Source organism: Metarhizium brunneum, chromosome 1 (genome assembly GCF_013426205.1).
Source record: "Metarhizium brunneum chromosome 1, complete sequence".
NCBI lineage: Eukaryota > Fungi > Ascomycota > Sordariomycetes > Hypocreales > Clavicipitaceae > Metarhizium > Metarhizium brunneum.
Genome location: NC_089422.1, coordinates 4,839 through 15,984, shown reverse-complemented (window position 1 = coordinate 15,984; position 11,146 = coordinate 4,839). Strand labels below are relative to the sequence as shown.

Genomic DNA, 11,146 nt, shown 5'->3' with positions numbered 1-11,146 from the left:
TTGAACGAGTTTTCGAAAAAAAATCATGGTTAACCCAACTGCTATTCGCCTTGGTCGAAGGCGGCCAAGGGAAGAAGAAGTACGATTTGGCTTGGATGATCTACATAGCAGTTTTATGAGTCAAGCTATTGTAGCACTCAAATTTGAAAGAAATGGTGAGGGTAAGAGCAACATATTTCGTTCTCCTTGTCTCTTCCCCCCCTCTTTGTCTCTTTATTTCTTTCTATATTATCATCATTATTATCGTCATCATCGTTATCATCACTGTTTTTTCCTTTATATACACGTCAAGCATTAGTTTCCTTCTCGTCTGGACTAATGTTGTTTTGGTGACCGCTGCGGTAGAGATGCGAGGCAACGGCTTCTTCATCGAAGTTCCCGGACAGACTAACGACATAATTCTCACCGCGGGCCACAACCTGGTTGACTCTCACGGAATGAGCTCGACAGACCTGATGGCGTGGTGGCAAGACGGGGGCGAGTGGATCAGCATAGCCACAGAAAATGTTCGAGTGAGCAAGGCCTACTTGGCCAGGCCAACCGAGCAATCGGCAACAGACGACTTCGGCATCATCATTCTGAAGTCAGAGAACGTCAAACAACGTCGTCAGGCATTCGGGTTTTCTATCCGCCTTGGAGAGGACGATAGAATCGACGGCCAGTGCAATATATCCAGCTACTCAGCAAAGTCTTTTCTCATGGATGGCCCAACCCAGAGCACAGGTAGATTTGTGAATCCAATCATAGCAGAGAATCAGCTCGAGTATCTCGTAGGAACCTCGGCTGGTATGAGCGGCTCAGTCGTCTGGGTCGGATATAACGGCAGTCCCATAGCGGTTGCTATTCAGTACGGGCCAACCCTCACCCCTGGTAGAAGATCTCGACACAGTTTGGACTAACGTTGAGTTTTGTTCACGAGCAGCAATTACGGTCCGCGAATCAAAGACCCGAGATACGGGAGCCGCGGGTCACGCATCAACCTGAAGATGATGCGTCAGATTTTCGAATGGACGGGCGTTTACAGACGGGCTGTAAATGTCGTCGCGGCGCCGAGCATGGCGCAGTCCGAGCCAAAGAAGCCCCTCCGCCTGATGTATTCGCGTGAGTTGAAATTCATGCAGGTCCAGGTCCATGATCCAAAGGACCGAAATCCAGAGACCACGTTTGAGGTCTTGCCAGTGTACTCGCGGGCTCGGACAGCGCCTACTGGATATCCCAGGTCTGACCACGGCTTCGCCTGCCGACAAGATGAAAACGAGAGCCAGACAAACGACATGGCCTGGATCTCGTGGGATGTGGAAGCTCGTGAGGCTTACCCGGTTACAAGACTGAGCTTGGCACAACTTGCACGCTTAAATAATCTCGCAGGCGATAGCAGTACTATTTCTCTTATCGTTAATATCAAGGAGTGGATTGTTGTTGTCCGGCCTGACAAAGTTTCCGATGAGACCGATCTCGAATATAATGGGTCTGTATTTCCGGGTCTTGATTTTGCCTCGACTATAGACCAACAGTTGCCAGTATGTATATTTTTATAGAGCAGCCTAGAGTCTTGATATATTTACCGTGCTAACTTATATCTTAGACTACATACAAGAAGTTTAAGTTTATTACAACATACTAGTTAGTAGTAGGATATACCAGAATATAGTTTACTATTCTACGTATTATTATATACTAAAGGCCGGCTATCAACTAGCCTAGTTTATAGGTTATAGGCTATAAGCTGTAAGCTGTAGCCGGCTTCCAACAAGCCTGGTATTTTCAACTAGGCCCGAACTAAAGGCCCAAGTAGTTATAGCTTACAAGAGACTTAATTTACTTTATAAGTGTAGATTTAATATTCTTTTAAAATTATATTATAAGCTTAATATATAGTGTATACCAATATATTACCTGAGGCCCCCTACTGCCTAGCAGGCAGCAGGAAGGTAATACGCACGTCAGCTATAAGCAATCTAGGATTTAACTAAAACTTATTAATAAATCTTTATATATAGCCGTGGATATAATTTAGGATAAGTTATTCTCCGGCTACCGGATCTCCACTAATATTATTCTTTACTTTAAACCGCTTATAATACTTACAGTAAATTTAACTAAAATCTTTTACTTTATTAATATACTATATAAGGTATTATTCTTTTAATACTACTAAGCGCGTAAATACTATACTAAATAAATTAGTTATAATAATAAACTAGCTATATACGTAAAAGGTTGTCTTATACTATAATATTTACTTATATAAATTATAAGGTCTAGGGTTAAATACTAAAGCAAGTAAATTTAAAACTTTAAGGGACTAGAATAATAAATATTAATAGCTAGGTAGTACTTATAACTTGCGATTTATATATTTTATACATGTAATTATTATACTACTAAATATTAGATAGTATTATTAATTGTTGGTTGTTTCGCTTTGTAGTTAAATAAAATTACACGTATAATACAAGTATCGTGCAAGCGTAAAATCTAAAATAGTATTGGGCTGTTAGATAGTATTATATTATTATTGAAAGTAAGAAAAGGGGATTTTATTAGTAATATTACGCTAGAAAATATAGTAATAGTATATAATTAACTTAAGGAACTAAGTGAAAAACTATTATTAAATTTTAGGTCTAATTAAAAAGTATTAATAAAAGTAAAGTTTTAGGGGTATATAAAATATAAAAAACTAAAATATTAAAAAAAATTATTTAAAAAGAATAAGAGTGTAACGGCTAAGGTTTCTAAGAGATAAACTAGTTATAGTTTATATTAGTAGAATAACTAAAGTAATTAATTTAAGTAACTAGGTATTATATTAATAATAAGTTATAAATTATAACTAAGTAATTAAAAATAAAAAGTTATAAGTAAAGCTTATTTAATATAATAATTTATATTATGTAACGGCTAAGGTTCCCAAGGGATAAACTAGTCGTAGTTTATGTTGGCAGAGCCACTAGGGCAGTCAATCTGAGCAGTTGGGTGTTACGTTGGTAATAGGTCGTAGACCGTAACCAAGTGATCAGAGTCAAAGAGTTGTAAGCGAGGCTTATTCAATGTAATGATCTGTGTTGAAAGCTAAGGAGCTAGAGGCTATCTATGAAGCGAATTTGGGGGTCCCTATATACTACGGTTGCTAGTTATCGCGGAGGTGAGCATCCTCGATGCTCACTTCCAAACACTGGTGAGCGTTGTGCATGCTCACTTATAATAACTGAGCGTCCTTCCCATTGGTCCTGTCGTGCCGACCAATGTTCCGTGGCCCGTCATGCCTGTGCCGCCCGGCGGCTCCATGCAGCCGGCCCAACCTGCAGCCTACGTGCTGGGTCGTAACACGATGTCCCCTCTCCCATGGTCTTGTCCTCAAGACCTAGGCCTTGTTTCATAAGTAGTTCCTCTGCCCTTTTCTTTTCGTTGGTAAGTTCCTCTTTCTTTTCATCCTTTGTGATGTCCTTCTGACGCCATGTCCAGTCGTACCGTCGTTCCTCGTACCCGAAAGCGAAAAGATCCCTCGTTGAAGGCTCCTTCTACCTTACGGAACGATCGCTTGGCTGATTCCATTGAATCGTTTGGTTACGACGTCATGCCGTGTTCCTTTTGTTCCGCCCGTGGTCTTCGTTGCAAGATGATTGAGCGTTCCTCCAAGTGCGGGGAATGCGTGCGGCGGGGGCGTTCCTGTGATGCTTCTGGTGTCGCGATTAGCTCGCGTAGGTGTCCTTTTTGTGTGTCACTGTTTTTTGCTAATGAGTGTCCTTGTAGTTGGTCGCATTATTTCCGAATCGAAACGTTTGGATCAGGAGGAAGAGAGAGCGGAAGAGCAAATGCTCAAGGCTCAGGCTGAGTTGAATGAAGCGCTGGCCCGTCTAGCGCGACTGCGCCGCCAAAAGCGGCAGTTGGTTACCAAGGGTCAACAAATGACTCGCTTGGGTCTGCAATCGCTGGATGAGTTGGAGGAGGAGGAGCGTCGCGAATCCGAGGCTGTTATCGATGCGCAATCTCTAGGCGCTATTGACGTGTTGGATTGGAACGCTGTGTTTGGGGATGCCTTGTTGAATGCTGCTGGTGATACTGCCGTAATAGGTGCTGGCAATTCTTCAGGTGCTCCGTAGGTTCCCATGTGTTTTCCTCGTCTCCATAGCTTTTCCATTTAATGAGATATTGGCGTGTTTTGTTTCTTGTCCTCATGTCTAAGATCCGTTCTACTTCATATTCCGTTTCGTTCATGACTTCGATGTCTTCTTCTGCTGGTGCATTGTTTGGTGCTTTCTCAAGAAGTGAAATGTGTACTATAGGATGATTCCTCATAGTCTTTGGTAATGAAAGTTCGTAGTTGTTTGTCGATATTCTTTTCTTGATAGCGAATGGTCCTAATTTTTTGTAGTCCAATTTGTCGCTTGGTCGCGTTGTTTTGATGTTTCGTCGGAGTAGGTAGACCATGTCTCCCTCCCCAAAGATTGGTCCCTTCGATCTTTTACGATTATGGTATTGTGCCATTCTGTTTCGTACGAATTCCAATTCGTGTCGCATTTCTTCGTGCAATCTCTTCAGTTCATCTGCTTGCAGCATCGCTCGTTCTGCTTGCGGTCCTTCGCGCTGTGTTCGAAATACTTCGGGATTAAATCCGTAATTGGCGTAGGCTGGTGTTTGCTTTGTCGATTCTGATATCGAGCTATTGTAAGCCAATTGCGCTGTAGGTAACCATTTAACCCAATCGTCCTGTTGATGATTGATGTAACATCGTAGATACTGTTCAAGCGTCTGGTTCAATCTTTCCGTCTGTCCATCTGTCTGTGGATGGTATGCGGTGCTTAACTTGTGATTCGTTCCAAGTTGTGCCATAAGTGCTTGCCAAAACTTAGAAGTAAATGTACTTCCTCTGTCCGATATGATTTCTTCTGGCAGTCCATGGTTACTTGCTATTGTTCGTAAGAACACATATGCAAGTTCTTCTGCATTGCTTGCTTCTCTGTACGGTAAAAAGTATCCGTATTTTGTGAGTCTATCCGTGACCACGAATATGCTGTCATATTCCACGTTGGTCATTGGTTCTTTTGACATTGGTAGCTTCGTAATATGATCGAAAGCTATCGATTCCCATGGTCGTGTTGGTACTGGTAATGGTTGCAGTTCTCCGTATGGCTTATGTCGTGAAGCCTTACTTTTTCCGCATTGTATGCATTCGTTGACAACCTTTTCGACCATTTTCTTGATTCCTGAGAAATCGTATTGTCGTCGTATCTTATCCAGTGTCTTGCGGATTCCTTGATGTCCGTAGACTGGATGTTCATGCATTTCTTTGATGCATTCTTCTTGTAATTCTGGTGGTATCCAGATTTTCTCTCCATACATTGGTACTCCTCCTGGGTGGCATGTGCATCCCGTCGGTACGTCCCCAATGTGTTGTATATTGTCTGTTGCCCATTGGTGTATTTTGCCGTATACTGGGTCTTCTTTCTGTACTTTCAATATGGCATTCAGTTGTTTCTGCTGGAAATTGCCATTTTTATTGATCTCAAGGAGTGGTCCTGTTGCTGTAGGTACTCCTGTATCGTAGTCGCTTCTTCGACTTAGAGCGTCTGCTCGTCCGTTCTCGGATCCTTTTCGATGGATGATTTCGTAGTCGAATTCTGAAAGATATTCGGCCCATCGAATTTGTCGTCCATTCAATTGTTGCGTCGTCGCAAAATGAGAGATGTTCTTATGATCGGTATACACCTTAACTTTGTGTTTGCTTCCCATGAGATAGTGTCTAAATTCCTTGAAAGCATTGATGATTGCTAGGAATTCTTTGTCGTAGATGGGGTAGTTGAGTTCTGCTCCATGAAGTTTCTTCGAGTAGAACGCAATAGGGTGTAGTTTTCCGTCATCGTCTCTTTGTCCAACTTGTGCTCCTAGAGCAAAGTCTGATGAGTCGGTTTCTAGTTCCGTTTCTTTTTCTGGGTCGAAGGTTCTCAAAACAGGTTCGGATGTGATGAGTTCTTTGATCTTGTCAAAGGCACATTGCGCCTCATCGTTCCAATTCCACTGCTTATCCTTCTTGGTGAGTTCATCCAAGGGTGCTGCGATTTCGCCGTAGCTCTTGATGAATCTCCTGTAATAGTTCGCAAAGCCTCTAAAGCTTTGTATGTCCTTGACATTCTTCGGTGTTGGCCAGTTCCTTACTGCCTCAATCTTTGTCTTTTCCATTCGTATCTCGTTTGGTCGTATCGTGTGTCCTAGGAAGTCTACTTCCTGGGTATGGAATTTGCTTTTGCTGGTTCCACTAGTAACTTCGCGTCTTGTAGCGCTTGTAGTACCTTGTGTACATGTCTTTTGTGGTCTTCCAGGGTTTTTGAGAAGATCAGTATATCGTCCAGATACACTACCACAAAATTGTCCAAATATTTTCGTAGTACGCTGTTGATCATTCGTTGGAATGTCGCTGGTGCGTTGGTAAGCCCGAATGGCATTACCAGGTATTCGAATAGTCCGAACTTCGTTCTAAAGGCTGTCTTCCATTCATGGCCTTTCTTTATTCGAATCAAATTGTATGCTCCCTTCAGGTCCAAAGCGGTGAACCAATTCATTCCGTGCAATCGGTCCCGTAGTTCCGATATTAGTGGCAACGGTGTTCGATCCTTCATGGTAATCGCGTTCAATCGCCGATAGTCCACTACTAACCGCAGTTTCCCGTTTTTCTTTGGAACAAACATAACTGGGTATCCAGCTTCTGATGTGGATGCTCTGATGTAGCCTTTCGCTAACATCTCGTCGATGTACTCCCGTAGTGTTTCGAGTTCTCTTGCGTTTAAGTTGTAAATCTTATGGAATGTTGTCGACTTTCCGTCTATCAATTCAATCTGATGATCCCATTGGCTGTGTTCTGGTAATCCGGTTTCTAATTCTTCTGCGAATAATTTTTCGTATTTCCGGTATTCCTTAGGGATATTCTTGAGTCTTTCTTCTTTCGTTATTGGGCTTTTGTCGTCTTTATCGTTCTCGTTCCTCTTTTCTCCTTCGAGTTTCTTGTTTGTGTTCGCGAGGTCTTTCCTTAAGGTGGCAATAACCTTTCGGATCTTGGCTTTTGTCTTCTTGTTGCTTATTGTTGTTCGTATCCCGGTTTGTAGCGCCGTCGAGGTCGTTACGGTGGATCCAATTGTTTTGACTGCTTTTCTGCCGCTTGTTTGTTGTCGTTGGTCCTTGGATAACTTGCTTGAAGGTTCTTTTTCTTCAGAACTCTGTTCATGAGCTAAGTTATGACGAAATTTCGTTCTTTCTTCCGAATTCTGCTGATTCTGTTGGCCTGAAGTCTCGTTCCACTTCAGTTGGCCTGTCCTCCAGTTGATCAGTGGGTTACTCTCCCATAACCATGGGTACCCTAACACTAGGTCGTGTTCCGATACGTCCATAACATCGAGTTGAATCACTTCTGAATGACTTTGAATCTGTACTTCGAGATGATCAGTCTCTTGGTTAATGATTCCGTCATTATAGGCAAAAAGTTTTCCTTCGATATCAGTTAACTCGTATGGTGCCTCTTTGTGTTTCCACGGTAGTTGGTAACGATTCACAACTCTGGGTGAGATATAGTTGCCCATCGCGCCACTGTCCACAAGTATGCGAACGCGATGTCCCATGACTTCGGCGTCTAATACCATTTTGTCGCTTCGTCCGTTCTGGGTTGCGTTGAGGGTCATTAGCGTCTTTCTTTTCATGCCAGCCTGTAGCCCTTTTACAGATGGCGTGCCTCGTTTTTTGAGTTTTCCGGAATAGATTCTTCTGCGATTTGTCGTTTCATTTCTTGGTACCATTCTGTAGGTCCAGTTCCGTTTTGCGGGTGCTTGAAGCAAAACCCATCGTCAAACATTTGACATAGGCGATTGTAAATTTGGTTTTTCATTTCTCCGTGTTTTTCGCATCTTGGGTTGTCGCAGTTTACCGCATATTTCCTGTTGCATCTGGGGTTGAACTTCTGTTCGTTGTACCACTTATCCAACTGTTGTTCACTGTGGTATGTTGATTCTGTGGTTCCCCTGGGGTCTTTCTGTTCGAGTATGTCTAATGCTCGCTGTGTCCGTTTGTATGCTGCTGGTGTTCCACATTGCCACTTGTGCCATTCCCTGGCCTTATCTACCATATGTTCTGAACAATTAGGTAGTGGGCATACCATGTGGTCTTTTGTTTCACATCGAGGTGACTTGAGTAGTAACTCCCTTCTGTGTGTTGGGATTTTTCCCTCATACACATACTGATGCCACTGCCTGTTCTTCGTATGTACATGTAACTGGCATGTGTCTGATTCACATACGTCCGTAGGATCTGTATGAGCTCGGCATTTGATGGGTGTGTTTGAATCGGGTTCCAAGATCATCGTTTGATCGTTATTGATTATCTTCACTCTCCATTCTAGGAGTTCCCATCTGAAGTATGGTGCTTTGATCGGATATCCTTTCATCCTGATCGGAAACGCATCCAATCGTGCCTTGGTTTGAAAGTGTGCCTGGCACATTGCAAACGCGCATGATGCCCATGCTAAACGTGTATGTTCCGCGTGTCTTGGTGAGAGTCTAGGATCGTCTTCCTTCTCTCCTTCCGGAAACCATAGTGTCTGGTTTTCCATTGCCGTGGTGGTGTCCACTGCTAGAATAGGAATTGCGAAATGTTTTCCTGTTGGTGCGGGGAAATATCGCTGTACAGCTTGTTCTTGTGTGGCTGTCAGCCTTGCAGGCGTTTCTTCCTCGCTTCGTTCGTCTTCGGACGCTTCTGGAGTATCTAGGATTGCGTTGTCGTCATCGACGCTCATTTCCCTTACTCTATCTTCCGGTTCGTCGAAGGTGGTGAGGATTTGTGCGTCTTGCTCCTCCCTATATTGTTGTTCCCTTCGATTCTTCCTTGCTTCTGCTTGTTGTCGCACCCAATCGAGAATTTCTTGGTGCGAGTCTTCGTCCAAATATTCTGGCGATTTTGGTTCATGGAGTTCCTTTCGTCCCGTCATTGCAAGCGTTCTCTTTTCCATTGATTGTTCGTCCAGGTCTTCTTGTACCAGTTGTTTGGCTACTTGCAGTCCGTTTCCTATGAAGTTCATAATTTTCTTCTTTGGTTTTCTTGGTTCTTTTGGAAACCATCCTCTTTCTTGTTTGCTGCTCATGTGAACGTAGCAGTTGTCGTCATAGCAGAAGGTCCAGTTGAGGTTCTTATGTTCCACCTCTGATTCGGTAACTTCGATTTTCTGTTGGTTAGTAGAATTGAGTTGTTTCTTACCTCCTTCTGGTACTGGCTTCCATTCTTTCCTGGGTTTCTTGCATTTATTGGCGAAATGTCCTGGTTTTCCGCAGTTGTAGCATTTCTTTTCCTTTTTGTCGTCTTTCTTGGTAGCGTCAAGCTCCATTCGTCCAGGGTTAAGAGTGTGACCATAGGCAATAGGTTCGTCACGCTTTCTGCGTTGATTGGCTTGGTAACTCTTCCCTTTGGCAGGGCTCCAGGTTCCTTTTACCCTGTTTCTTCTGTATGCGTCGCTGATACTGTCTGTCGTCGATTCGTACCGCCATAGCGATGTAGTCCGATAAGTTGTCTGGTCTGTTCTCCCTGTAGAGTTCATCTTTGACTTCTTCCTTAAGTCCTTTATAGAAAGCTGACATAAGAGGTTCGTCCTCCCAGTCAAGCTGAGATGCAAGTTGTCTGAAGCGAGCGGCATAATCGGATGCCGATCCCTTCTGCTTGAGCCCGTCGATGTAGTACTCAGCAGCCCTAGCTTCGTCAACTGTTCCAAAGGCCTTTTTGATAGCTTTTTCGAATTCATCGTAACTTTCGAAAATGGTGTTGGTTTCTTCTTCGCGGTCGTCTTTTTCTTTGTTAAGGTAGTCCCTCATAATGGGTTCAAACCATGCGAGTGCCACTCCCGTCATACACCCTCCTGCGTGCAGTACCTTGGCAGAGGATTCTTCCATTTTGGTCGGGAATTGTCGGTGGTAAGCCCTGAGTTGAGTGAGGAATCCTTGAAGCGCACCCGGGGATCCGTCGTACGGTCCTGGTGCCCTGGGTCTAAGGATTTCTCCCAAGTCCTTTTTAATTGTGGCCGCAGTCGTGGCTTGTTCCTGCCGTTCTTCTTCCATCTGTTGGACCCGTTCCCGAAGGCGTATGATCTCAGCAAGCATGTCGTGAGCAGAGATGGTGGTTGGTCCCTCTCGGGTTTCATTGGATCCAGATGCGGTGGTAGTCTCGCGTGGTGCCATGTTGACAGTTATCAGGTATTGCTCAGAGTGACGCGGTAGTAGTCTGAACAAGAGCTTTCAACGTGTAACGGCTAAGGTTCCCAAGGGATAAACTAGTCGTAGTTTATGTTGGCAGAGCCACTAGGGCAGTCAATCTGAGCAGTTGGGTGTTACGTTGGTAATAGGTCGTAGACCGTAACCAAGTGATCAGAGTCAAAGAGTTGTAAGCGAGGCTTATTCAATGTAATGATCTGTGTTGAAAGCTAAGGAGCTAGAGGCTATCTATGAAGCGAATTTGGGGGTCCCTATATACTACGGTTGCTAGTTATCGCGGAGGTGAGCATCCTCGATGCTCACTTCCAAACACTGGTGAGCGTTGTGCATGCTCACTTATAATAACTGAGCGTCCTTCCCATTGGTCCTGTCGTGCCGACCAATGTTCCGTGGCCCGTCATGCCTGTGCCGCCCGGCGGCTCCATGCAGCCGGCCCAACCTGCAGCCTACGTGCTGGGTCGTAACATATTAAAAGCTAAGAAATTAAAGTTTATTTATAAAATAAATTTAAAAGTTTTTATATACTATAAAGTTTACTTTTTATTTATTAAAATTCTAGTAAATTATAATTATATATATATTATTAGTTTATTTAAAGTTTATTAAATAATTAATAAACTTTTTCTTATTAATAGCTTATTTTAATTATTAATCTATTACTTATTATACTTAAGCTATTAAATAATTTATATAGCTAGCCTAATTTATAACCTTTATTATAGCTTATAATTAGGTTATAATATAATATTCTTTCTTTTATAGTTTTGCTTTTAAAATCTAAGCTTTATTTTATAAATAATTTTATTACTTTTTCTTTTATTAGTTATAAGTTTTTTACTTATTTATAATATTTTCTTTTTATTATATTTAATTATATAAAAAAACCTAAAAAATCTTATTTTATT

The 11,146-nt window shown here is 42.7% G+C and overlaps 2 protein-coding genes across 2 annotated transcripts; one reads left to right on the top strand and one right to left on the bottom strand.

Moving 5' to 3' along the window:
- Positions 1-347: 347 nt before the first annotated feature.
- On the top strand, positions 348-1,624 carry G6M90_00g000020 (uncharacterized protein; the record flags this gene model as incomplete). Its single annotated transcript, XM_066129471.1, has 3 exons — positions 348-847; positions 923-1,520; positions 1,586-1,624. The coding sequence occupies 3 exons, from the start codon at positions 348-350 to the stop codon at positions 1,622-1,624; spliced, it is 1,137 nt and encodes a 378-aa protein (XP_065986097.1).
- A 2,378-nt stretch (positions 1,625-4,002) lies between these two features.
- Tf2-12_0 (Transposon Tf2-12 polyprotein) lies at positions 4,003-10,208 on the bottom strand (the record flags this gene model as incomplete). The annotated part of the gene is made up of 4 exons (XM_066129470.1): positions 4,003-6,228; positions 6,294-7,652; positions 8,285-9,413; positions 9,499-10,208. 4 exons carry the CDS (start codon positions 10,206-10,208, stop codon positions 4,003-4,005), a joined length of 5,424 nt encoding a protein of 1,807 aa, XP_065986127.1.
- Between the last annotated feature and the right edge of the window lie 938 nt (positions 10,209-11,146).